The sequence below is a fragment of the Melanerpes formicivorus genome, unplaced genomic scaffold (genome assembly GCF_026170545.1).
Source record: "Melanerpes formicivorus ecotype bairdi unplaced genomic scaffold, bMelFor1.0.p_v2 SCAF_1, whole genome shotgun sequence".
NCBI classification, from domain to species: Eukaryota; Metazoa; Chordata; class Aves; order Piciformes; family Picidae; genus Melanerpes; species Melanerpes formicivorus.
The window spans coordinates 33312103-33334891 of NW_027142353.1; the positions used below are offsets into that span (position 1 = coordinate 33312103).

General features: G+C 46.0%; 1 protein-coding gene and 1 non-coding gene across 3 annotated transcripts; both read right to left on the minus strand.

Moving 5' to 3' along the window:
• Nucleotides 1-5194: 5194 nt before the first annotated feature.
• THAP12 (THAP domain containing 12) lies at nucleotides 5195-20993 on the minus strand. Of its 2 annotated transcripts, XR_010987479.1 has the most exons (6): nucleotides 20714-20993; nucleotides 15816-15936; nucleotides 14039-14146; nucleotides 11996-12032; nucleotides 9215-11724; nucleotides 5195-5933 (listed from the first exon to the last, which is right to left on the minus strand). XR_010987479.1 is itself a non-coding variant. In XM_068139373.1 (5 exons), exons 1-5 carry the CDS (start codon nucleotides 20800-20802, stop codon nucleotides 9779-9781), a joined length of 2301 nt encoding a protein of 766 aa, XP_067995474.1. In that variant the 5' UTR covers nucleotides 20803-20978; the 3' UTR covers nucleotides 8924-9778. The 2 variants fall into 2 exon arrangements, 1 of the variants encoding a protein (XP_067995474.1); XM_068139373.1 differs by lacking the exon at nucleotides 5195-5933 and having other exon boundaries at nucleotides 8924-11724; nucleotides 20714-20978.
• On the minus strand, nucleotides 8261-8332 carry TRNAP-AGG (transfer RNA proline (anticodon AGG)). Its single transcript has one exon. It is a non-coding gene; the product is annotated as a tRNA-Pro (tRNA).
• Nucleotides 20994-22789: the final 1796 nt, after the last annotated feature.

Consider the following 22789-nt stretch of genomic DNA (forward strand, 5'->3'; position numbering starts at 1 on the left):
ATCATCTGCTTCAACACCCCTGCTAAAGTAGGGTCACCCACAGCTGGTTGCACAGGATTGTGTCCAGGGAAGTTTGGAATCTCTCCAGAGAAGGAGTCTTCACAACTTCTCTGGGCAGCCTGCTCCAGTCCTCCATCACCCTCAAAGAAAGTTTTTTCTTATGTTCGGATGGAATCTCCTGTGTTCCAAGTTTGTGTCCACTGCACCTTGTCTTGTCACTGGGCACCACCAAAAAGAGTCTGGCCTCATCTTCTTGACACTCAGCCTTTAGATAGTGACAAGCACTGATAAAGCCCCCTCAGTCTTCTCTTCTCCAGTCTAAACAGCCCCAGGTGCGTCAGCCTTTCCTCCTCACACAGATTCTCCAATCCCCTCAGCATCTTTGTAGCCTCTACTGCACTTTCTCCAGTAGTTCCTTTTCTTTCTTCAACCAGGGTGCTCAGAACTGGACACAGGACTCCAGATGACAGCTTCCCAGGGCAGAACAGAGGAGAAGGAAAGTCTCCCTCCACCTGCTGGCCACACCGGCACCCCAGAATGCCATTTGCCTTCTTGGCTACAAGAGCAGACTGCTAGCTCATAGTGAGCTTGCTGTCCAGGTCTTTCTCCACGGAGCAGGTTTCCAGCAGGTCAACCCCTAACCTGTACTGGTGAAGAGGGTTATTGATCCTCAGGTACAGGACACTACACTTGCCTTTGCTTAGCTGCATACTTCCACTCAATCTTTTCAATGTGAAAAATATCTAATAATTAGCATGTGTTTAGGGTCACGTCACAGAATCACAGAATGCTAGGGACTTGAAGGGTCCTCTTGGCACTCGCCCTTTACATATCTATAAATATGAATGAGGTCACCTCTTAGTCTCCTCTGCTCCAAGCTACAGAGCCCCAGCTCCCTCAGACTCTCCTCATAAGGAAGATGTTCCACTCCCCTAATCATTTTTGTGGCTCTGTGCTGGACTCTTTCAAGCAGTTCCCTGAGGTCCTTCTTGAACTGAGGGGCCCAGAACTGGACACAATATACCAGATGTGGCTTCAGCAGTCCAGAGTAGAGGGGGATGAGAACATCTCTTGACCTACTAACCACTTCTGTTCTAATCCACCCCAGAATGGCATTGGACTTCTTGGCCACAAGATCACATTGCTGGCTCATAGTCAACCTTCCATCCACTAGGACCCCCGGGTCCTTTTCCCCTTCACTGTCCTCCAATATGTCAGTTCCCAACCTATACTGGTCCACAGGGCTGTTCCTTGGCCTTTCCTAACTTAACAGTTAAGTTAGATCTTAGGGCATGGGCTTCAGGAGGAGCTGTGCATGGTGTGGAGAAAACCTCTTGGGAATCACTGTGGGCTTGCCTCTTCTTAATCAAAGCGTTGCTCAGCAAAGCTGACATTTCCAAGAGGAACCAGTAATTTCACCTGGCATTGCATATGTTATACACATAGATACACACACACAGAATGAACCAAAAAGTGGCTTAGAAATGGTTATTCATTAGGCAAAGAGAAGTTCTCCAGGGTGCAAAGACTCTTTTCCCAGTGAGGTTCTTGGCACTCTCAGCTTTCCATTACTTTTTTTTTGTTATTAAAAAAGGAATTAAAACCATATTTTTCTCATCTCACTAAGTACCTTTATGATGTCCAAACAAATCCAACAATGATATCATCTATCTCTTTCCTCCAGGGAGGAATTCAGGCCAGGATGTGATATTCCTGCTTATTCCTGGAGCACAGAGCCTCAAATCAAGGCGAAGGCAGCAAGTCTCAATCCTTGAGGGGAAAACGCATGCCACAGCACCATCCACTTCGTACTGAGCCTCTCCCAGATCCCTCCTTCTTCTTGAGAGCTGTTCAACACTGTAAATTAAGAGTCAAGGCCTGGATCCTGCTAAGCCTGATCTCCGCAGGCAGATACTCAAGGCTGCTCTTCAGCAGGACATGCTCGCAGTGAGGATCTGCCCATATGGATCTGATTTCTCCATGGATACTCTTTTCAGGATATGTGCAACACATGGCATAATTGGGCTGCAGTCCTTGAAGCGGCCTCTGATTTCATAAAACAGATGATTCACCTTCAACTTGTCAAGTCCCTCAGCTTAGGAAGGAGGTCAAGTGTGCCTTTGGTTAGCTGTTTGCGCAATGGTAGACCCACAGGGACAGACACAGGTTCAAGTTCCCCGACACTGTCAGGCTCCTTGCAGCCACCTTGCCTCCATGATTTCTGCAAGGGACCCTTTCAAGCAGTGGCACAAACTCCTCCAGCCTGACACTACTGCAGGCTGGCAGTGGATGGAGAGCAGGACTCAATCTGGGCTTAGCTACGAGTTTATCATAGAATGGTTTGTGTTTGAAAGCAGTGTGCCCAGGTTGCCAAGAGGGCCAATGGCATCCTGGCCTGCATTAAGAAGAGTGTGGCCAGCAGGAGCAGGGAAGTCATTGTGCCCCTGTACTCTGCATGGGTTAGGCCACACCTTGAGTCCTGTGTCCAGTTCTGGGCCCCTCAGTTTAAGAAGGACATTGAGACACTTGAATGTGTCCAGAGAAGGGCAATGAGGCTGGGGAGAGACCTTGAGCACAAACCCTATGAGGAGAGGCTGAGGGAGCTGGGATTGTTTAGCCTGGAGAGGAAGAGGCTCAGGGGAGACCTTATTACCGTCTACAACTACCTGAAAGGAGGTTGTAACCAGGAGGGGATTGATCTCTTCTCCCAGGCAACCAGCACCAGAACAAGAGAACACAGTCTCAGCTGCACCAGGGGAAGCTTAGGCTCGAGGGGAGGAGAAAGCTCTTCACTGAGAGAGTCGTTCACCTTTGGAATGTGCTGCCCAGGGAGGTGGTGGAGTCACCGTCCCTGGAGGTGTTCAAGAGGGGATTGGGCGTGGCACTTGGTGCCTTGGTAACAGGTTGGACTTGATGATCTTTGAGGTCTCTTCCAACCTTGGTGATACTGTGATACTGACCTTCAAAGATCATATAGTGCAAGCCCTTTGCAATGTGCAGGGACATCTCCAACTAGATCAAGTTGCTCAGAGCCCCACCCAAACTAATCTGGAATGTTTCCATGCAGCTACCACCTCTCTGGGCAACCTGGGCCAGCATTTCACCATGCTGTTGAAAGCATAAGACAAATCCTTCTCTAAATGCAATGCCACCAGCATTTACTGAAGGACTATGGCAGTAACAAAATGAATGATTACTGCACTATGGAACATGAACATGGAATTCTATTACAGTGTGGAATTCTATTACAGTGTTGCTTTGCAAGGTAAATTTATAGTGAACACAGATTTTGAATTGCTGTCTAAAACTTCCAGTCCTTTTACATAATCCCAGAATCTAGTCCAACCCCTCTACTAAAGCAGGGTCATCCACAGCAGGCTGCACAAGATGGCACCTAGGCAGGTTTTGAATGACTCCAGAAATGCAGACTCCACAGCCTCTTTGGGCAGCCTGTTGCAATGTTCTGATACCCTCAAAGTAAAGAAGTTCCTCCTCAGAGGGAACTTTCTGTGTTCAAGTTTCTATTGTCCTGTTGCTGGGCACCACTGGAAAGAGTCCGGCCCCATCCTCCTACCACCCATCTTTTAGGTATTTATAAGAGTTGAGATGATGTCATCTCAGTCTTCTCTCCTTCAAGCTAAAAGTCCCAAGCCCCTCAGCCTTTCTTCTTAAGATAGATATTCCAGTTCTTGAGCTGGGAAGGCCAGAACTGAACACAGTACTCCAGATGTAGCCTCACCAGGGCAGAATAGAGGGGGAAGAGAACCTCTGTCCACCCGCTGCTGGCCACAGTCTTCTTAATGTGCCCCAGAATACCTCTGGTCCTCTTGGCCACAAGGGCACATTTCTGGCTCCTGATCAGCCTGTTGCCCACCAGGACTCCCACATCTTTCCCCACAGAGCTGCTTTCCAGCAGATCAGCCCCTAGACTGTACTGGTGCAGGGGCTTGCTCCCTAAGTGCTGGGCTTCACAGTATCAAAGTATAACTAAGGTTGGAAGAAACCTCGAGGATCATCAAGTCCAATCTGTCACCACAGACCTCATGACTAGACCATGGCACCAAGTGCCACATCCAATCCCCTCTTGAACCCCTCCAGGGATGGTGACTCCACCACCTCCCTGGGCAGCACATTCCAATGACGAACGACTCGCTCGGTGAAGAACTTCCTCCTCACCTCGAGCCTAAACCTCCCCTGGCGCAGCTTGAGACTGTGTCCCCTTGTTCTGGTGCTGGTTGCCTGGGAGAAGAGACCAACCCTGTCCTGGCTACAACCACCTTTCAGGTAGTTGTAGAGGGCAATGAGGTCACCCCTGAGCCTCCTCTTCTCCAGGCTAAACAATCCCAGCTCCCTCAGCCTCTCCTCACAGGGCTTGTGCTCGAGGCCTCTCCCCAGCCTTGTTGCCCTTCTCTGGACACGCTCAAGTGTCTCAATGTCCTTCTTAAACTGAGGGGCCCAGAACTGCACACAGGACTCAAGGTGTGGCCTAACCAATGCAGAGTACAGGGGAACAATGATTTCCCTGCTCCTGCTGGCCACACTATTCCTAATGCAGGCCAGGATGCCATGGGCCCTCTTGGCCACCTGGGCACACTGCTGGCTCATATTCAGGCAGCTGTTGATCAGCACACCCAGGTCCCTCTCTGTTTGGGAGCTCTCCAGCCACTCCGACCCCAGCCTGTAGCTCTGCATGGGGTTGTTGTGGCCAAAGTGCAGCACCTGGCACTTGGACTTGTTAAATGCCATCCCATTGGACTCTGCCCATCTGTCCAGTCAGTTGAGGTCCCTCTGCAGAGCCCTTCCACCCTCTAACTGACTTACATCTGCTCCTAACTTGGTGTCATCTGCAGATTTGCTGATGACTGACTCAATCCCCTCATCCAGATCATCAATGAAGATGTTAAAGAGGACGGGGCCCAGCACTGATCCCTGGGGGACACCACTGGTGCCTGGCCCCCAGCTGGATGTGGCACCATTCACCACCACTCTCTGGGCTCGGCCCTCCAGCCAGTTCCTAACCCAGCACAGAGTGTTGCGGCCCAAGCCACGAGCTGACAGCTTAGCCAGCAGTTTGCTGTGGGGGACAGTGTCAAAGGCCTTGCTGAAGTCCAGGTAGACCACATCCACAGGCCTCCCCACGTCCACCAGACAGGTCACCTGATCATAGAAGGAGATCAGGTTGGAGAGGCAGGACCTGCCCTTCCTAAATCCATGCTGGCTGGACCTGAGCCCTTGGCCATCCTTCAGGTGCGCAGTTATCGCCGCCAGGATAATCTGCTCCATCACTTTCCCTTGCACTGAGGTCAGGCTGACTGGCCTGGAGTTTCCAGGTTCCTCCATCTTGACACTTGATACTTACTTTTGTTGAACTTCCTAAGGTTCCTCCCTGCCCAACTCTCCAGCCTGTTCAGGTCTTGCTGGATGGCAGCACAGCCTGAAGGTGTGTCAGCCACCCCTCCCAGTCTTGTGTCATCAGCAAAGTTCCTGAGGGCATACACAATCCCTTCATCCAGGTAATTTTCTGATGCACCACTACCGGTATTCTTTGTAGGACTTGTTTTCCTTAGGGAAAATGGGGAACATTAGAAGTCTGGAAATGATGGAATGTTAAGCCCACATTGGGATAATACCTATGGTGATTCCAGGTTAGCCACTGGCTTTTGGAACAGATCCAGCAAAGAGATTTATTTTTATTTTCCTGGAGTAAGTGGGAAGTTTCTGGCAGCTCCGAGATTTGTAAACAGAGCGTGGGGAGGAAAGAAGAGAACTGCACCCAGAATCATTAAGTAGTTCTGATCCTCTGCTTCTTCACAACAGAACCTTGGCAACCAAACAGGCACTTAAAGGATTTTTGTAGCCAGTGAGAGAAACACCACCACAGGAGATGGAAAACTGCATGGTCCTTCTTGAAAAGGTGATTTCCAACAGGAACTCTGTGCATGGAAACAGAAACATGAGCATGAGTTAAGACAAGCATTGGTTTCACAAAGCACAATCAGCTGAGCAGCTAAGGAAAACCCACCCTCACTACAATTATTTATATCCCAGCAGTGATATTTTAAATAAACAAACTTCAGCATTTCTCCTATGAAGAGAGACCAAGAAATTTGGAGCTCTTTAGTCTTGAGAAGACTTAGAGGGGATCTGATCACACCACTCCCATCCTTCACTCTGCAACCCCAGAAATAAAACAGGAGCCATAACAGTTCCAGTAAATGTTTTTCTTCTGCACAAATCTCCAGAGTTCAGGGTTTCCTTCCATCATAATCTTCTGCCCCTTTGCACCCTGCCAAGCCATCACTACCCAGCCAGCCTGCTGCAGGGCCCTAAGTGATGCACTGATGTGCCTGAAAAATGAGGCATCCTCACCCAAAAGGGCAATTCAGAGGCTAAATAATCAGCTTCTGGCTGGTTACAGAAAATCCAAAGGTCTCTGAGCACACCAAGCAATCTAGGCTCTGGGAGTTTGCTAATCAGTGATGCTAGTCACAACTGCATGTCTCAGCTGAGCTCCAAAAGACACTTCAGTATCTGAAGGAGTGTTCCACAGCATTTCCCTGCTCCAGTTTGTCTCAGTGAATCAGTCATAAAGTCTCATGGATGCAGACAGAAAGTAATCTTCAACCCTTCAGACCAACTACATGGCACTGGGTATCAATTTTTCTTCTCTCTAAAGCTTGAGATTCATCTAACCTTGCTTTCATAGAATAGTCCAGGCCAGAAGGGACCTCCAGAGGTCATTCAATCCAACCCCCTCTGCAGTTAGCAGGGGCATCCTCAACTGAATCAGGTTGCCCAGAGCCCTGTTGAGCTTCACCTTGAGTATCTCCACCTCAGAGGTCACAACCTCCTCACAGGGCTGTCTCCAGATAGGAACTCACAGACATTCCCAGCATGGGAAAGATTCATTTTGTTAGTTCACTAAAATTCTAACTCAAATCTCCTGACACTTTGAGCAGCCTGGTCTAGTACAAGGTGTCCAAGCCCAGGGCAGGGGCATATGAACTAGATGATGTTTAAGGTCCTTTCCAATCCAAACCATTCTATGATTCTTTTTCTTATGACAATTTTTCTATATGATTTCTAATCAAAAGCAGGTCTTATTTTTATGTCACTAATACAATTTTGGTCTATTGCCATAGATTCAGAAGATGCAGAGATCTGGGGCATGGTTTAGCACCAGACTTGGTAAGAGTTAGATTAAACTCCATCTTTTCCAAACAAAATGATTCTAAAACACTTTCTACTGACCAAAACAACAACAGTATTGACATGAACACAGACCAGAAAGCACATGCAAGTTGAAGTGGAAAGAAAGAAAAGATATTACTTGGGGTAATTTTTACTGTTCTAATGTAAATTAAGGCTCCTTAAGATCATAAAAATAACAAAATGGTTTGGGTTGGAAAGGACCTTTCAGAAGTCATCTAGTCCAGGGACATCTTCAGTTAGAGCAGGCTGCTCTGAGCCTCAAAAAACCTGATTTGGAATGCTTCCAGTGGGATAGAGAATCTGCCACTGCTCTGAGCAACCTGGAGCAGCGTTTTACCATCCACATCATCAAACATTTCTTCCTTGTCTCAAGTCTAAATCTCCCCTGTTAGTTTCAAACCATCACCCTTTGTCCTATCACAACAGGCCCTGCTAAAAAGTCTGTCCCCAGCTTTCTTGTCAGCTCCTTTAAGTAATGAATGGCTGCAAGGTCTCCCTAGAGCCTTCCCTCGTTCAGGCTGAACAACCCCAACTCTCTCAGCCTGGCCTCACAGCAGAGGGCTTTCAGCCTTCCTATCATTCCTGTGGCCCCCTCTGACCCTGCTCAGTCAGGTCTATGTCTCTCCTGTGCTGAGGACTCTGGAGCTGGCTGCAGCACTGCAAGTGGGGTCTCAGCAGAGTGCAGCAGAAGGGTAGAATCCCCTCCCTCCACCTGCTGTGTACATGCTGGGCATGTAGCCCAGGACACACTTGGCTCTGGGCTGTGAACACACACTGCCAGCTCATGTCCAGCTTTTCATCCAACAGCACCACCAAGCCCTTCTCTGCAGGGCTGCCCCTCATCCCTTCATCCTCCAGCCAGGATTCATACTGGGAATTGTCCCGATCTGCATGCAGGACTTTGCACTTGGCCTCGTTGAACTCCTTAATGTTCACAGAGGCCCACTTCTTCCAACTTGCCCAAGTCCCTCTGGACAGCATCCAATCCCTCAGGCATGTCAGCCACATCCTCCAGTTTGATGTCATCAAAAAGAGGAAAGAAAAAGAAGGGCTCGTCCGGGATTTGAACCCGGGACCTCTCGCACCCTAAGCGAGAATCATACCCCTAGACCAACGAGCCGATGTACTGCAGCTCTGCACAGACTGCACACAGCCACTCCCACACCTCAGGTTACTTAGTTAAAAAACTTAGAAAAATCTGTATTTTCTCAAATAACTGCATTAAAACATCAAGAACTGCATTTGTCAGGCCCTAAAATCACTGTTCCTTGGGACCTTTCCCAAGGGAGAGATTCAAGGAGAACCATAAGTAAGTTCTCATATGGGCACACATTGGGATAGTGGCGAAAAACTTCCATTTTCCACAGGCAAATTTCATCCATTTTTGCCTGTTTCAGTTAGAACTTCCACAATCCAAAAAGCTGTGTTTCATGCTGTCTCAAAATACTTTAAAGGACCTCCACCAGAACACCTTATTACACAGTTTCCTGCATCTTAAGGCAACGTGCAAGTACGACGGGGAAAAAAAAAATGCCACAACAGAAAGCTACCTCCCAAAAGAACATAAATTCTCCAGGAGGCTCAGCTTGACTAAGAAATCCAGCACCACGTAAAAAGCAATTCACATTTTATTTTGAATGGCAATAAACTGTACAAAAAATGTTTCTGCCTTGCCAAAAATAACAGCAATATTTTCAGTCTCGCTTCTAGACAAAGAACAAACGTTTGTTTTATTCTTTCCTGGGTGAGCTTAACAAATAAGACAAGATGAAGCGTGGGGTTGGGTGAGAGTAATGATAAAACCCAACAGATTTAAATGGTTGTGGAATAGATGTTAAAAGTTTTTAGTGTCTTTTAGGAATTTCAGTACTCCTGCCATGCCTGTTAAAAAGCCTGAAGGAAGAGAGAAAAGAAAGAAAGGTTTTGTGTCTCACACAAAGGAATGTAAACAGCCACCGAGAGATTAAAGAGGTTGACTCTTCCAGCCAAACCGCAGACGTACCTCAATACCACTGACGTTTACTTTACACCGAGCACAGGGATTGCACAAGAGCCGAGTCCACTCTCCACAATGCCAATTAAATTCTACACCAAAGGACTTCTGTCTTTTAAAGACTTCAACGAGACTTAAAATCCTAAGTGACACAGAGCTGAAATGGATTGTACTCCTTTTTTTAAATATTCTGAGGTTTATTTTCCTTATCCTAATTCATGATTAAGTATGTAACAGCCCCATCAGACTTACAAACACAATATTGCTTTCTCCAAGATGCAATAAAGTAAACGAGCACCTAATTAAGTTGATCCTATGTAGGAAGCACCAAGAGCGTGGGCTTCCTACAGGCTTGATTTCGTTTGCGTAACACGTTTAATGCAGACTAACAAAACAGAATTTGGGTCACTGAATGATGCTTCTTCAGTTCAAGACCTAAAATGGCAACACAATTGCAGTGAGTTTTGAGATTTCACAAGGGTTTTTTGTTCCCCGCCCCCCAACTCTTCTCAGTGCTGAAACTTAGCTAAGTAAAAAGCTGTTCTGACAGCTTGGGTGGAGCTTAAACAAAAATTAAGCATTTTCTGTTAGTTCTGAGTTGTTTGAGGGAATAAAGTCTTGAAATTCCACTTTATCTGGATAGAGTTTAATGTAGGTGTCCACCATTAAATCCAAGTCATGTTTTATGTCAAAGTTTATGTTCAGCAAAGCGAGGTTGCTCGACCTCTGCTCTGTCAAGGTGTTTTTGAGGTAAGCCTTTAAGCGCTTACGTCCCATTTCATACTTTTCATTCTCCACCTTCATCACGGGGAGTATGCACAAGACCTTCAGCAAGGCATAAACATTAGGGAAAAACTTGATGTCAGGTAAGTGAAGTACTTCATAAATAGTAGCTGGAAGTTCAATGTCTTTCCCTCGGTGCTTCCATTTGATTCTCCAACAATGAAGCTCAGCAGAAAGCGTATCTGGATTAGGCAGATCATTTTTGTACATGTCAGCGTGATGTTCCTCAGATGTACTGAATTTGAGCTGCCCCATGACCGAGGGCACCAATGATAAACACTTAAGAGCTTTCAAATGTTGTTCTGAGAATATATCTTTTAATTCTTGAATAATATGCTCCAATGTGGGGACACTGAGGACTTCTTTGTAGTAGTTTTCCGACGTTAATTCAGAGTCCAAGCTCCCTTGCTGTGCCCTGCGGAATTTTCCTGGCAGTTTAATTTGTACATCCAGTTTTGCGGCCAAATTTGTGGCTTCCTCAAACCAAAACTCGTGGTAAACCTCAATGTTCTCCATCACTTCATTCAGAGAATGCAACACCGCCGTCAGGCTGCTAGCTGCGAAGAACACATCGGATGTTTGCCCCTGGAGGTTTTTTCCAAATGCTCTCGTGAAAGACAGAACATTTTTCAGAATTACAATGGTGACAATGAAATCAAAGTCTGTTAATGCACTGGAAAGCACAAAGGCTCGGCCGACAATGAAGTTGCTCCACCTGACAGATGTGTCACTGCTCACAGCATCCAAGCACAGAACCAGTGCTTGCAGGAGGTCTGCTAAAACCTCGAAGGTATCGTGCCTTCCTGTCCACTGAGAACGGCATATCTGCTTCAGCTCATTACCTTTCTCCTCACTGTTCTGAAAAAGAACAGAAATGGTGTTGTCCAGCTCCACCAGTAGCTGTGGAGACTGGTGAAACAGACAGCAAACTTCTTCGATCGTTCCCAGCGCAATGGAAACACCAACCACGGGAACGGATTTTGCCAGCCAAATGTTTAAGGCACATGAGGAACACAGTGTATACACAGCTTGTGGATACTTCTCCAACAGTCTTGTAGCCACAACTTTCATTTTGGAAGCAAACCCACTGGAGACAATGTAGGCTTGACCTCGACAGTACTCCATGTTTAGACCCCACTTTTCAGTAATAGTTGTGTGGAACTTAACAGCTAAAATTTCAGGATCAGCCTCATAAGGTAAAAAGCCTATGAATTCTTCTCTTAGGTTATGAGAATCATCAACAAACCTCACCAACACTGGTAAATGTTCCTCTCCAGCTATGTCTACTACTTCATCGGTGACAAGAGAAAAGAAGTGCGAGTCTCTTACTTCCCTCAGTGTCTCTTCTCTAACGCAGCTTTCACAGATCTCAAGCATCTGCTTCTGCTGAGTTTTTGAACAATACTCAAGATTGACAGCAGTCATCTCAAATCGTTTCCTCAGAACTTCATCTCCAGCATTTATTCTGTATTCCAGCAGAGCCTGAAAGTTATCCGAAGTGAAAATACCCTCTGGAAGCTCATCCACGTTATGGCCATCCAAAGAAATATTTTGTTTACCCATTAGGATCAAAATTTCAAACAAGGATTTAAGGTAATCTTTGTTTTCTCTCTCTTCCAGCGTTAAGGGGACAGCTTTTTCCTCTTGTTCTTGCCCTCCTTCCTCCGAGACAGTGTTTTGCTCATTGCTTTCATTCAGCCCTTGAGTTGCCTGCTCACGTTCAAAAGCTTCATCAACTAGAAAAAAGTGTAAAACACTGAGCGTCAACACAACTTGAATCAAACAACGTTTGCTTTCCCCTGCTCCCCCCACTACTTTTAACTTACTGAAAGAATGTTTCTAGCTCCAAAGTGAGTATTTCAGAAACAGTTTAGACTGGCTGTTTGAATCAAGCAGAACTCAATTGTCCTCCTGAGATGTATATAAATTTACAGTTAATTGTCCTGCATTACTTTGGCAGTCTTAGTAAACAAAGCTTTTATGAACCAAATTATTTTGTCCACTTACTCTTTTGTTGCTTCAGTGTTCTTATTTCATCTTCACTCTTAAAAAAAACACAAACAAACAGAACCCCCACTTATATTCATGGTAACATTCAGCACATTACCTTAAAGTATTAAAACACATCAAGAGAAGACACAAATACTGTAGATCAGACAAATACTGTGGAGAAGACCTTATTTTGGCCTTCCAGTATCTGAAGGGGGCCTACAAGAAACCTGGTGAGGGACTTTTTAGGATGCCTGGTACTGAGAGGGCTAGGGCGAATGGAGCAAAACTAGAAATGGGTAGATACAGATTGGATGTTAGGAAGAAGTTCTTCAGGGCAGGGAGATGCCGGAACAGGCTGTCCAGGGAAGTGGTGGAAGCCTCATCCCTGGAGGTTTTTAAGGCCAGGCTGGATGTGGCTCTGAGCAACCTGATGTAGTGTGAGGTGTCCCTGCTCATGGCAGGGGGTTGGAACTAGATGATCCTTGAGATTCCTTCCTGCCCTGACAATTCTATGATTCTAATTATTGACCAAAAAGTGCTAGAAGAGATGGAGGCTTCTTAAATGCTGCAACAGGTTGCCCAGAGATGTGGTTGAAGCTCCATCCCTGGAGATATTGAAGGTCAAACTTGAGGGGGTCCTAAGCAACCTGATCTAGTTTATGTCCCTGCCTACTGCTGGGGGGTTGAACAAGATGATGTTTGAGGGTCCCTTCCATGCATCCTGTGATTTTTCAGGTAGTTTATTGCTACCATGACACATATCCACTAACTCCAGAAGTACAGTTTGCTACTACTGATAAAGTTCCCATTCCCATTCAGAGTTCATTCAGTATATGTTTTATAATTTCTAGTGAATAGATTCTATTAAAGAATTGTTTCAATATGACCAGGCACTATCAGTAGGCAGAACAGTCTTTAACTCTATTTTTAATCAGTAAATAGACTCAAACTCTGGAAAAATACTTAGAAATCGCAATTTTCCAACAATTGTAATTGTCCAAGTTCAGGAGATCAATTCCTCTTAACTCAGAGACCCAGAGACACTTTCTCTATAAATTATAGAAAAGAGGTATCAACAAGAAAACTCCACAAAAAAACACCTCTTGATCTTGATTTCATATATGAATGATCTTCTCAGGACAATAAGCCAAACCAAGCATGTCTCAGCTGGAGACTTCAATGGTTAAACAGGTGAACTCAACATCATAATCAGTATGTTGAAGGAATTTCAAGGTACCAGGCATAAGATGTACTCAGCCCACTGATAACAAGCCAAAGGAAGGTGTGCACTTTCTTTGGAGTACTGCCTCCTGTTCCAGGCTTCCCAGTTTGAGAAGGACAAAGAACTACTGGAGAAAGGCCAGCAGGGGCTACAAAGATGAGGGGACTGGAGGGTCTCTCTGATGAAGAAAGACTGAGAGACCTGAGACCTGGAGAAGACCAAGGGAGCATCTTCTCAATGCTCGCCAGTAGCTAATATCAAGAGAATGGGGCCAGACTCTTTTCAGTGGTGCCCAGTGATAGGACAAGGGTCAGTGGGCAGAAACTGGAACACAGGAACTTCCATCTGAACATGAGGAAGAAAAACTTCTTTCCTGGAGCACTGAATGGGATTCCCAGAGAGGTTGTGGAGTCTCTGACCCTGGAGAGATTCCCAAACCTGCCCAGATACTGTGATCCTGTGCAACCTGCTCTAAGAAACCCTGCTTTAGCAGGGGCATTGGATGAGATGAGCTCCAGGTCCTTTCCAACCCCCACCATTCTGTGATTTGGAAGAAAGAATCAGCTCTGATCACCACACTTCATTTTACAGATTTTTATCTACTAAGGAAAGTGTAATGAAATAATTTCTATCAGCATAGTATTTGACTGTTTAACTTAGAGTCAACAAAACCATACTTCTAGTAGGTGGCAGAGAAAATGCAAACACTTATGTGTTAAATATTATTATTTGACACTTCTGTAAAGAGGTTTTGTATGAATTTGTTTGACTTTTTGGTTTACTATCAAAAACAAACAAAAAACAACCACCATAATAAATCTCTATGAAAAACTTACCAGTTCCTTTATCCTTTTCCTGTGTCTGCTGTGGGGGTTGTTCAGGTGACTTGTGAGGTCAAATATAGTTGGCACAGCATTATCCCGTAAAACTGTTCTGTAAGGGCTCTGTAAGAGAACAAACTTCCCCATTAGGGATTTTTTGAAGGAATTCTCACTCTGTGTGCACAAAAACCCACTAGAATTTCACATGCCATGTACCCACCCACCCCTTTTTCTTTTTTAAAACATTTTCATCCTCATTATCAATACAGACTGGGGGATGAGGTGATAGAAAGCAGCCCTGAGGAAAAGGACTTGGGGGTGCTGGTGGATGAGAAGCTGGACATGAGCAGGCAGTGTGAGCTTGCAGCCCAGAAGGCCAATGGCATCCTGGGCTACATGAGAACCAGTGTTGGCAGAATCACCTCTCTGGCTCTGCTGGCACTTTGCTCTACTCTGGTGAGACCTCACCTGCAGTGCTGTGTCCAGCTATGGGGCCCTCAGCACAGGAAGGACAATAACTTGATGGAGAGGGTTCAGAGGAGGCCATGAAGTTGTCAGAGGGCTGCTTTTGGTACAGCCTAGGCTGCCATTGGCCTTCTGGGCTGCAAGTGCACATTGCAGGCTCATGTCCAGCTTCTCACCCACCAGCACCCCAAATCCTTTTCTGCAGGGCTGCTTTCTATCACCTCCTCTCCCAAACTGTATTGACGGTGAGGTTGTTCCAATCAGGACCCTGCACTTGATTTGCCTGGGATGCTGTGGTGTTTCTCACCACTGGTTGATTTCTTTATCTAGCAGTTGAATGTTTCTAGCAGTTAAATAAAAAAATATTAAGTATCATTTCTATTTGGATATACTGTAAACTTATGTTGTCTACGCTGGCTCATTTCCAGCAAGCACACATTTTTAACTGATGATGCTTATTCCTGTCATGAGACTGAAGGATATTTTAAACAAAGTAAGTTTTATAAAGTTTCATTTCAGATGCAGAATTACTTCCAAACTTCATTTATTTGTCTCTGGAATGCTGGCTAATCAGAGACCCTGTCATGCATAATATCCCAGGAGCTAAAAGCCTGACCTGTGTATTTTAATTATCCTTTGTAACTAAAGAACTGACTTTGCCTATTTATCAAAGTGAAATTCAGCCTAGAAATTGAAACTCAGTACAAAGCCCCATGTCCACCATTTCCTACTGCTCTGTAAGCTGTTAATATCAATGTTATCTTGTTAACAGCAAGAATTAAAAGCTATTATATCATTAACAGAAAACAGTGCCGTGATTTTAATTGAATAAAACATAACAGGAACCAAAAGCTTGACAGATGTAAAGAATGTTTAAATCTCCTGGGCACAGCAGTGCTATTCACCCAAATCACACCACGTACACACTTCAGTAATGGCACATTAATGACTTTAGACAATTAGAGGATGCAGACTTACATATTTACACCCAATATATATACCTAATGCTGTGACATCTAGCGACAATAAACAAAATGAGAATTGTTTTGCATGAGTGAAGAACCGCAGTGAGTGCTCCACAGACATTATGACAGCAGGAGCAGCTCTGCTTCTGTCTTCCCCAGCTGCTCACTTCCACCTCACCCTTTGTGCCAACATCTGCAAGCCTGTGCTGTGCCCTGGATCACGACAACAATCTCAGTTATGAGAAGGAGATGAATTTTCCTAGAATCCAGTTACCCAGGAGAGCAAAGGTTAAAATGCAGCATTCTGCTGAAAAATGCTAGTCACATTTTGCAAGATGGAACAACCAAATGTTTTTACTTACACTTCTACATATCATAGAAGTCTCAAAGTGTTTAGCACACAGTCTGTAATGCTTGTTGAGTTGATCTGGAGTCTTATCTTCCAAGTCTGCCCTTCGACAGTTCTCTACCCATCTTTGACATCTGCATGAAAACAAAAGTATTAGCCTAGTCAACAGACAAGACAAAATCCCCTCCAATTTCAAACTGTACTCAAAAATCAAAGTGGACTCAGCACTGCCCTTTATGCGAGACTAAGGAAAGATGCACTGTACCATAAATCACCATTACAATTTATTTTTCTCGTTTTGTCCACCTACTTCACACACAGAAATCTATTCCCTTTTAGATATCCCGGCCTTTGTCTCACACAGGCACACCAGATTGCAACACAGTTGCTCATGAAGCCAGACTGTTAGATTCTTAAGAATTTAATCTTAAAAAAGAAAGTTATAAAAAGAGATGTGCTCATAGGACTAAAATCATAAAGCATTTAAAGGAAGCTATTAAAAGAGTTGTCTTCTCCACCTCCCTCCACACCACAGCATTTTTCTTATGTACTGTGGTCACTGGGAAAATCAGGTTTTTGAAAAGGGTAACAATATAAACAAAATAGGAACCATTCTACAGACAGTGCTCACACATCCCAAGTAAGTTTCTGTTAGATGCATATTTTACATTTACTTCTGCTTTGGATAAGTTCTCTGAGATAAAATACAAAGCTGCTGCTGTGGTGTGAGTTAGAACAGAATCAATTCTGCTCAGTGATGTGACTTCTCAGCTCAGGCTCTGCTCTGTGAGGGCACTTTCTGAAGTTCAGGGCTGCTGCTTCTAGCAGTGAGAAGCTAATGGGGACAGCTACTGCCAAGGGCTGGGCTGCACAAAGGCTCTGGCTTAGACTGCTCCTGTGCAGACCAAGGGCACTGATAAACCTTGCGCACCACATTGGGGTGCAGGAAGAGGTAGCACCTGTAGAGCAAAACAGACAGAACGGGTGACCCTAAATTGACCAACAAGGGATTGCATCCCTTGGATGTCATCTTCAGGATAAACCTGAGGGATCACCAGAGTCAAGCCTCTTCTTCAATGGCCAATGCCCAAGGAGGACTCTGCCTCTGATCACAATCCAAACATTCCTGTATCCAGTTCCAAAATCCAGCTTCTGAACCTGGTAGCCATATGACACTGAGTTCAGTCTGGGACTTGCCCGGTGCTTGCCCACAGTATCAGTGGTGATGGTGACATAACTGCCATCAGGAGTTGGTTTCATTATTTGTTTCTATCCATTTATATAATTTTATTACTATTTTCACTAAAGCTGCTTTAGTTTCTTTCCCAACCCATCAGCCTATCACCCCCTTATTCCCTTTCTCACCTCCTTGGGGAAGGCAGAGGGGTTCAGAGAGAGCATCTGTCACTCACTTTGTGGCCTGCACAGCCCCAACCCTTGACAGCCACAGAAACATTTCCCCTACTAATCGGCCTCCTTTTAGATCTGCAGATGGTGTTTCCTCTAATGAGTAAAACACTTGCAGTAACTGATGCAAATGCATTCAGTACCTTCTATTTCCCCCAGTGGGGTCCTTGTAATCACTTTCTTGCTATGAGTTTCTGAGCAACAACACGCCTAGACCAATTCTGCACAGTGACTCCAGGAAACTCATCTGCTATTTTACTTGTGCAGTAAAAGTATCTATAAATAAATCAACAAGACTCCAGCAGCTATGGATAGCTCTGGATTTAAAAGTTAAAACAGACAACTCCTTCCTGTAAAACTAATACTGCTTCAAATGATTGTTTTAATGCACCTGCTTACAACCCATAGTACAATACAGTGTGCAGTTTGGGGACCTCACTACAAAGACATGGAGGTGCTGGAGCAGGTCCAGAGAGAGGCAACAAAGCTGGTGAAGGGCCTGGAGAATAGGGCTGGTGAGCAGGGGCTGAGGGAACTGGGCATGTTGAGCTTTGCAAAAAGGAGGCTGAGGACAGACCTCATTGCTCTCTACAGTTCCCTGAAAGGAAGTTGTAGTGAGGTGGGAGTTGTTCTCTTCTATTAACAAGAGAATGGGGCAAGAGGAAAGGGCATCAAGTTGCACAAGGAGGTTTAGGTTGGGTATTAGAAAACACTTCTTCACTGAAAGGGTCCTCAAACACTGGAATGGGCTCCCCAGGAAGGTGGCTGAATCCACATCCCTGGAGGTATTTAAAAGAGGCAGAGATGTGGTACTGAAGGACATGGTTTAGCACCAGACTTGGCAGAGTTAGATAATGGTTGGACTCCATGGAAAACATCCATTCAGAAGTTTTTTTCAAAAGAACACTTCTAAACTGAAGGGAGAATTTTCTTCACACACTGAACTGTCACATACTGATTTTGCACTACTTAACATCACACAGATTTTACAGCAAGGACTCCTCACAAATTAAGACTGAAGTTCAGAGAGCACCAGAGAATCACAGAATGGAAGGGACCTCTAGGGGTCATCTAGTCCAACCTCCCTGCTAAAGCAAGGTCACTACAAGCAGACAGAACAGGATCAAATCCATATGCATATTGAATCTCCCCAGAGAAGGAGATTCCACACTCTCTCTGGGCAATCAGGCCCAGTGCTCCATCACCCTTCAAAGTAAAGTAGTTCTTCCACAAACTGTGGTCATTCTTTTGACCATATGAAAACCTGCAGGTTTCAAAGACAGGGTGGGAAGAAACACCACCAAGAGTGAGTCATACAAATAAAAGTTTTAGAGTAGGCAACAAACTATTTTGATTTCAGTCTTCATTTAAAGCATAAATATGTGTCATATGGATTTGCACTTCAAATCCTTGCATGTGTTGGCATCAAAAAGAGGTCTGGTTACCCCAGCTTGAACACAAGGCAGGACACCCAGGACAATTTTGATTACAGACAGATCTGAAAACGCAGCCTTAAGCAGCAGCTACTACCTATGTGAGCTTCACAGAAATCACAGAATCATTCAGGTTGGAAAAGACCCTCAGGATCACCAAGGCCAACCCAGAACCCTATTCTACAAGGTTCAGCCTAAACTATATCCTCAAGCACCACATCCAAACCACCTTCAAACACATCCAGGCTTGGGGACTCAACCATCTCCCTGCCCAGCACATTCCAGTGCCTGACCACTCTTCCAATGAAAATTTTTTTCCCAATGTCCAGTCTAAACCTACCCAATCACAGCTTGAAGCCATTCTCTCTTGTTCTATCACTAATTACCTGTGAGAAGAGACCAGCACCAACCTCTCCACAATATCCTTTCAGGTACTTGTAGACAGCAATGAGGTCTCTCCTCAGCCTCCTCTTTTCCAAACTAACCATCCCCAGCTCCTTCAGTTGCTCTTTGTCAGATTTATTCTCCAGGCCCTTCACAGTTTCCTTGCACTCCTCTGCACTGGCTCCAGCACCTCCACATCTCTCTTGTATCCAAAATACCTAGGGGTCTTCAAATTTTCCAAAAATCAGGTCAAGCAGCTTCAAGGAAGAAAAGGAGTATCACATATAAATCATTGAAAATGCCAGCCTTAATTATGTTCTGTTAGAAGAGAGATCACTGGTATTGCTCTAGTGTCTATGCACCTTCCAAAAGGGTGAGGAGCCAGTTAAGTCATGGTTTTATGAGTGTTACCTAGATTTTAAGGTGAGCTTCTTCACGAAGGTTTCCAGGTTTAAGTGTACAACTTATTTTTCATGGCATTTCCCACAGCCTCTCACTCACACACTTCTCACTCTAGCAGTGCATCACCACTTTTTAGCATTGATAACTGGAATATGCCATTGCTTCTGCTGCTGGTCATGCTGCTTTGCCACCATCATCCTTGCAATCCAGTGACAGCTGTCACATCAGTGTCCTGTCTGTCACACAACCACTTTGTTGTCCAGCACCACATCACCTCAGCATACACAGAACAACTGACAGACTTCTACCACCTGCACCAGTGCTGGGCTTGTATGGGTTCCCCTGCCTTAGCACATAGCTCCTGCACCCCTCCAGCTGCTCCACTCCTCTAACAGCCATACATCCCATCACTGCTCCACACTCCTAACAGATGCATGCCTTGTCACACAGCTTCCACTTCCCACACAAATCAGGCAGCCCCTCAGAACTCTGCTCCCCTCACACCTTCCCATTCGCCTAAGGACCAGGCAGTCTCTCATACCCTCAGACCCCCTCTCGACTCCTGCTCATGGCCAAGCAGCCCCTCACTCCCTCAGCTTCCCATTCCCCTCACAGGGGACCCCCCATTCTTTTCACAACCATGTCCCCTCTTTCCTCAAGAGCCAGGCAGTCCTGACATTCTCAGATGTGTCCCTTCGACCCAGAGCCATGCAGCCCCTCAAACCCTCCTGCTCCCCTCACAGCCAGGCAGCCCCTCACTCCCTCCCAATCCCCTCGCAGTCCCACGGTCTGTCACACCACACACCCGAACCCCTTCCCCTTCCCGCTTCCCCAAGGGACGTGGGGCGAGTGTGGGAAGCGGCGGCGGCCCCGGCGCATGCGCAGCTGTTCGGCCGCCTCCCCACCGCAGGCCGGAGGGTCCCGTCGAGCCCCGCCCCCCCGGCGCCACAGAGCGGGCGGCCTCCGCCGGGAGAGCCGGTAGCTCTGGGCGATCGCAGGCCCTTCACAACCCGCTGCCTGTCCCGGTCCGCCGCTGACCCTCCCTGTCTCGAACCGCGGCGGCTCCCCGCCTAGGTGAGAAGGCGCGGAGACGGGTTGCTGGGGATGGGGAGGGAGGCGCTTTCCCGCCGCGGTGTCTCCTCAGGCAGAGCGGAGGGCCGGCGAGGCTGGAGTGGTCTGGGGGAGAAGCGAGCGCACCGCCCTCCTTCCCTACCGTTACCCCCTCCCTACTGCTCCTCCGCTGCCTTCCTGGGGCAGCGCCGGCAGTGTCCGGCTGGGGTCTCACCTGACCGGGTCCCGGGGGAAACGGAAGAAGGCCAAGTCGGACTGGGTGCTCTTGCGGGTGCAGTTGGGAGCCGCACAGAAGTTCGGCATGGTCCCCCGGATTGGCGCCGCTGCCCCTTTAAATCCGCGGGCCGGAGGGAGAAGGAGGAGGGGGGGTGTGTGTATGTGGGGTGGAGGAGGAGGAAGACGGGGGGAAGGGAAGGGGGGGGGTAGGGTGGTGGGGGGGGAAGCGGCTCTACACTGCTGTGAGCGGCCGGGAGGATTCACCGCCGGCCTCCGCCGGGACAAGAGCCGCCTCCTTCCCACAGTGCACCGCGCCCGGCCGCTCGCCGGGGAGTACGCATGCGCCCGCTCAGCGCCGGCTGGAGGGGAGGACCCGGATGAATGGGGGCGTGCGTCAGTGGCGGGGCGCAGCGCGGTGGCGCGCCTGCGCATAAGGAAATGTCACCCAGGGGTGGTGCTGCGCATGCGCACGAGCTGCGGCGCGGAGTAACTGGTGCGTGGGGCGTCTATACCTTAAAGATGAGCAGAGACTGTAAAGTGAGGTCATAACCTTTTCATCTTGTCTTGTTTTCTGCTGGTTTACTTCTTAGGAAGATGTTCTTCGACAGCCTGGATGGATAACGAGAGATACCACGAGTTTTTTAAGGAATAAACAATATATCCTGTGTGGAGCCTTTGGTAGGTCTGGCATAGGTAAAAATTCCTATAAAGAAAGAAGCAGGATACTAGATAGTTGGAAGCAGGAAAAGATTTACTTGCCAAATTAGGATGAGAGAAAATGGCTTCAAGTTGCATCAGGGGAGGTTTAGCTTGGGTATTAGAAGGAACTTCCATCACCAAGAGGGTTCTTAAAGACTGGAACAGGCTCCCCAGAAGGTCGCTGAATCACTGTCCCTGGTGGTGTGTAAAAGAGGCAGAGATGTGGTGCTGAGGGACATGGTTTAGCACCAGACTTGGGAGACTTAGAGAATGGTTGGACTCTTAAAGATATTTTCCAGCCAAAAGGATTCTGTGAATCTATTAAATGTGGCCTGCTGAGAATTTGAGAAAATACATATAGAAGCTGTAAAATGTATAAATGGTGATGGCAAATTATGTTTGCTTCAGGTATAGACACATTTGTATATATCTTTAAAACCACATAAGAAGCATTTGGGGCAGGGAGATTTCCTGGGCTTTAGGAAGCATAATCCAGACACATGATATAGCAAAGTTATGTGTCTTTTGAAAAAATCATAATAAAGCAAAATCAAAAAGCCCAAACATTAATTTGATTGCTATTAGCTGGCTTCAAACTTGTAAGTTTTTTTTCATTTGGTATGAGGACAATAAGTTTTTCTATGAGAAAGCCTTGTCATCAGGTGCCCTTTAAAGTAGGAGTCTCCAAGCATGTTTCATTGGACTGTTTTCAATTTATTTGGTGTTAATTCTTTGCCATAATTCTAACTTGGGCATGTGGCTGAGTTCTTTCCTTTTAAATAGTCTGGAGCAGTCATTTAAGCCAAAGCTAAAGGTAAGTTTAGCTGCCCCTGACTGCTTTCACCTCACTGGTCAATTGCCAACATTTCTATACAGTGAACTGTATAAGGAAGTTAATAAAGTAACATTTTATTAAATGTGCTTATTTACCTTTAGGTTAGATTTAATTGAGGTAGCTGCCATCTGATTTGCTGTGCAGCATGGCAAAAATGTCCATGCTGACACAAGGGAACACAAAAAAAAATAGCAGGATCATCTTCAATTGTAGTAATAGTTTAGAAGCGTCGCTGTATGATGTTAATGTGAAGCTCTCGCATTTTCAAATGCTTTTAAAGCCTGTTTCAGTGTGAAAAAATACTTCTTCACCCTTGAAGAATTGTTGTCTTTTACCCAAGATTAAAGAACCTTTTCTTCAAATTATTGCACTAAACAAAAGTTCTTGGGTACTGAAATTGCTTCTTAGGATTCTGAACAAGCAAAACCAGACTGGTGCATAAAGTGAACTTAATGAACTTTGCTGGATGGAGTGTTTGTTGGTTTTTTTTAATGCAGAGACTTAATTTGTAAGTGACTTCTATATAGAATTATAGGATCC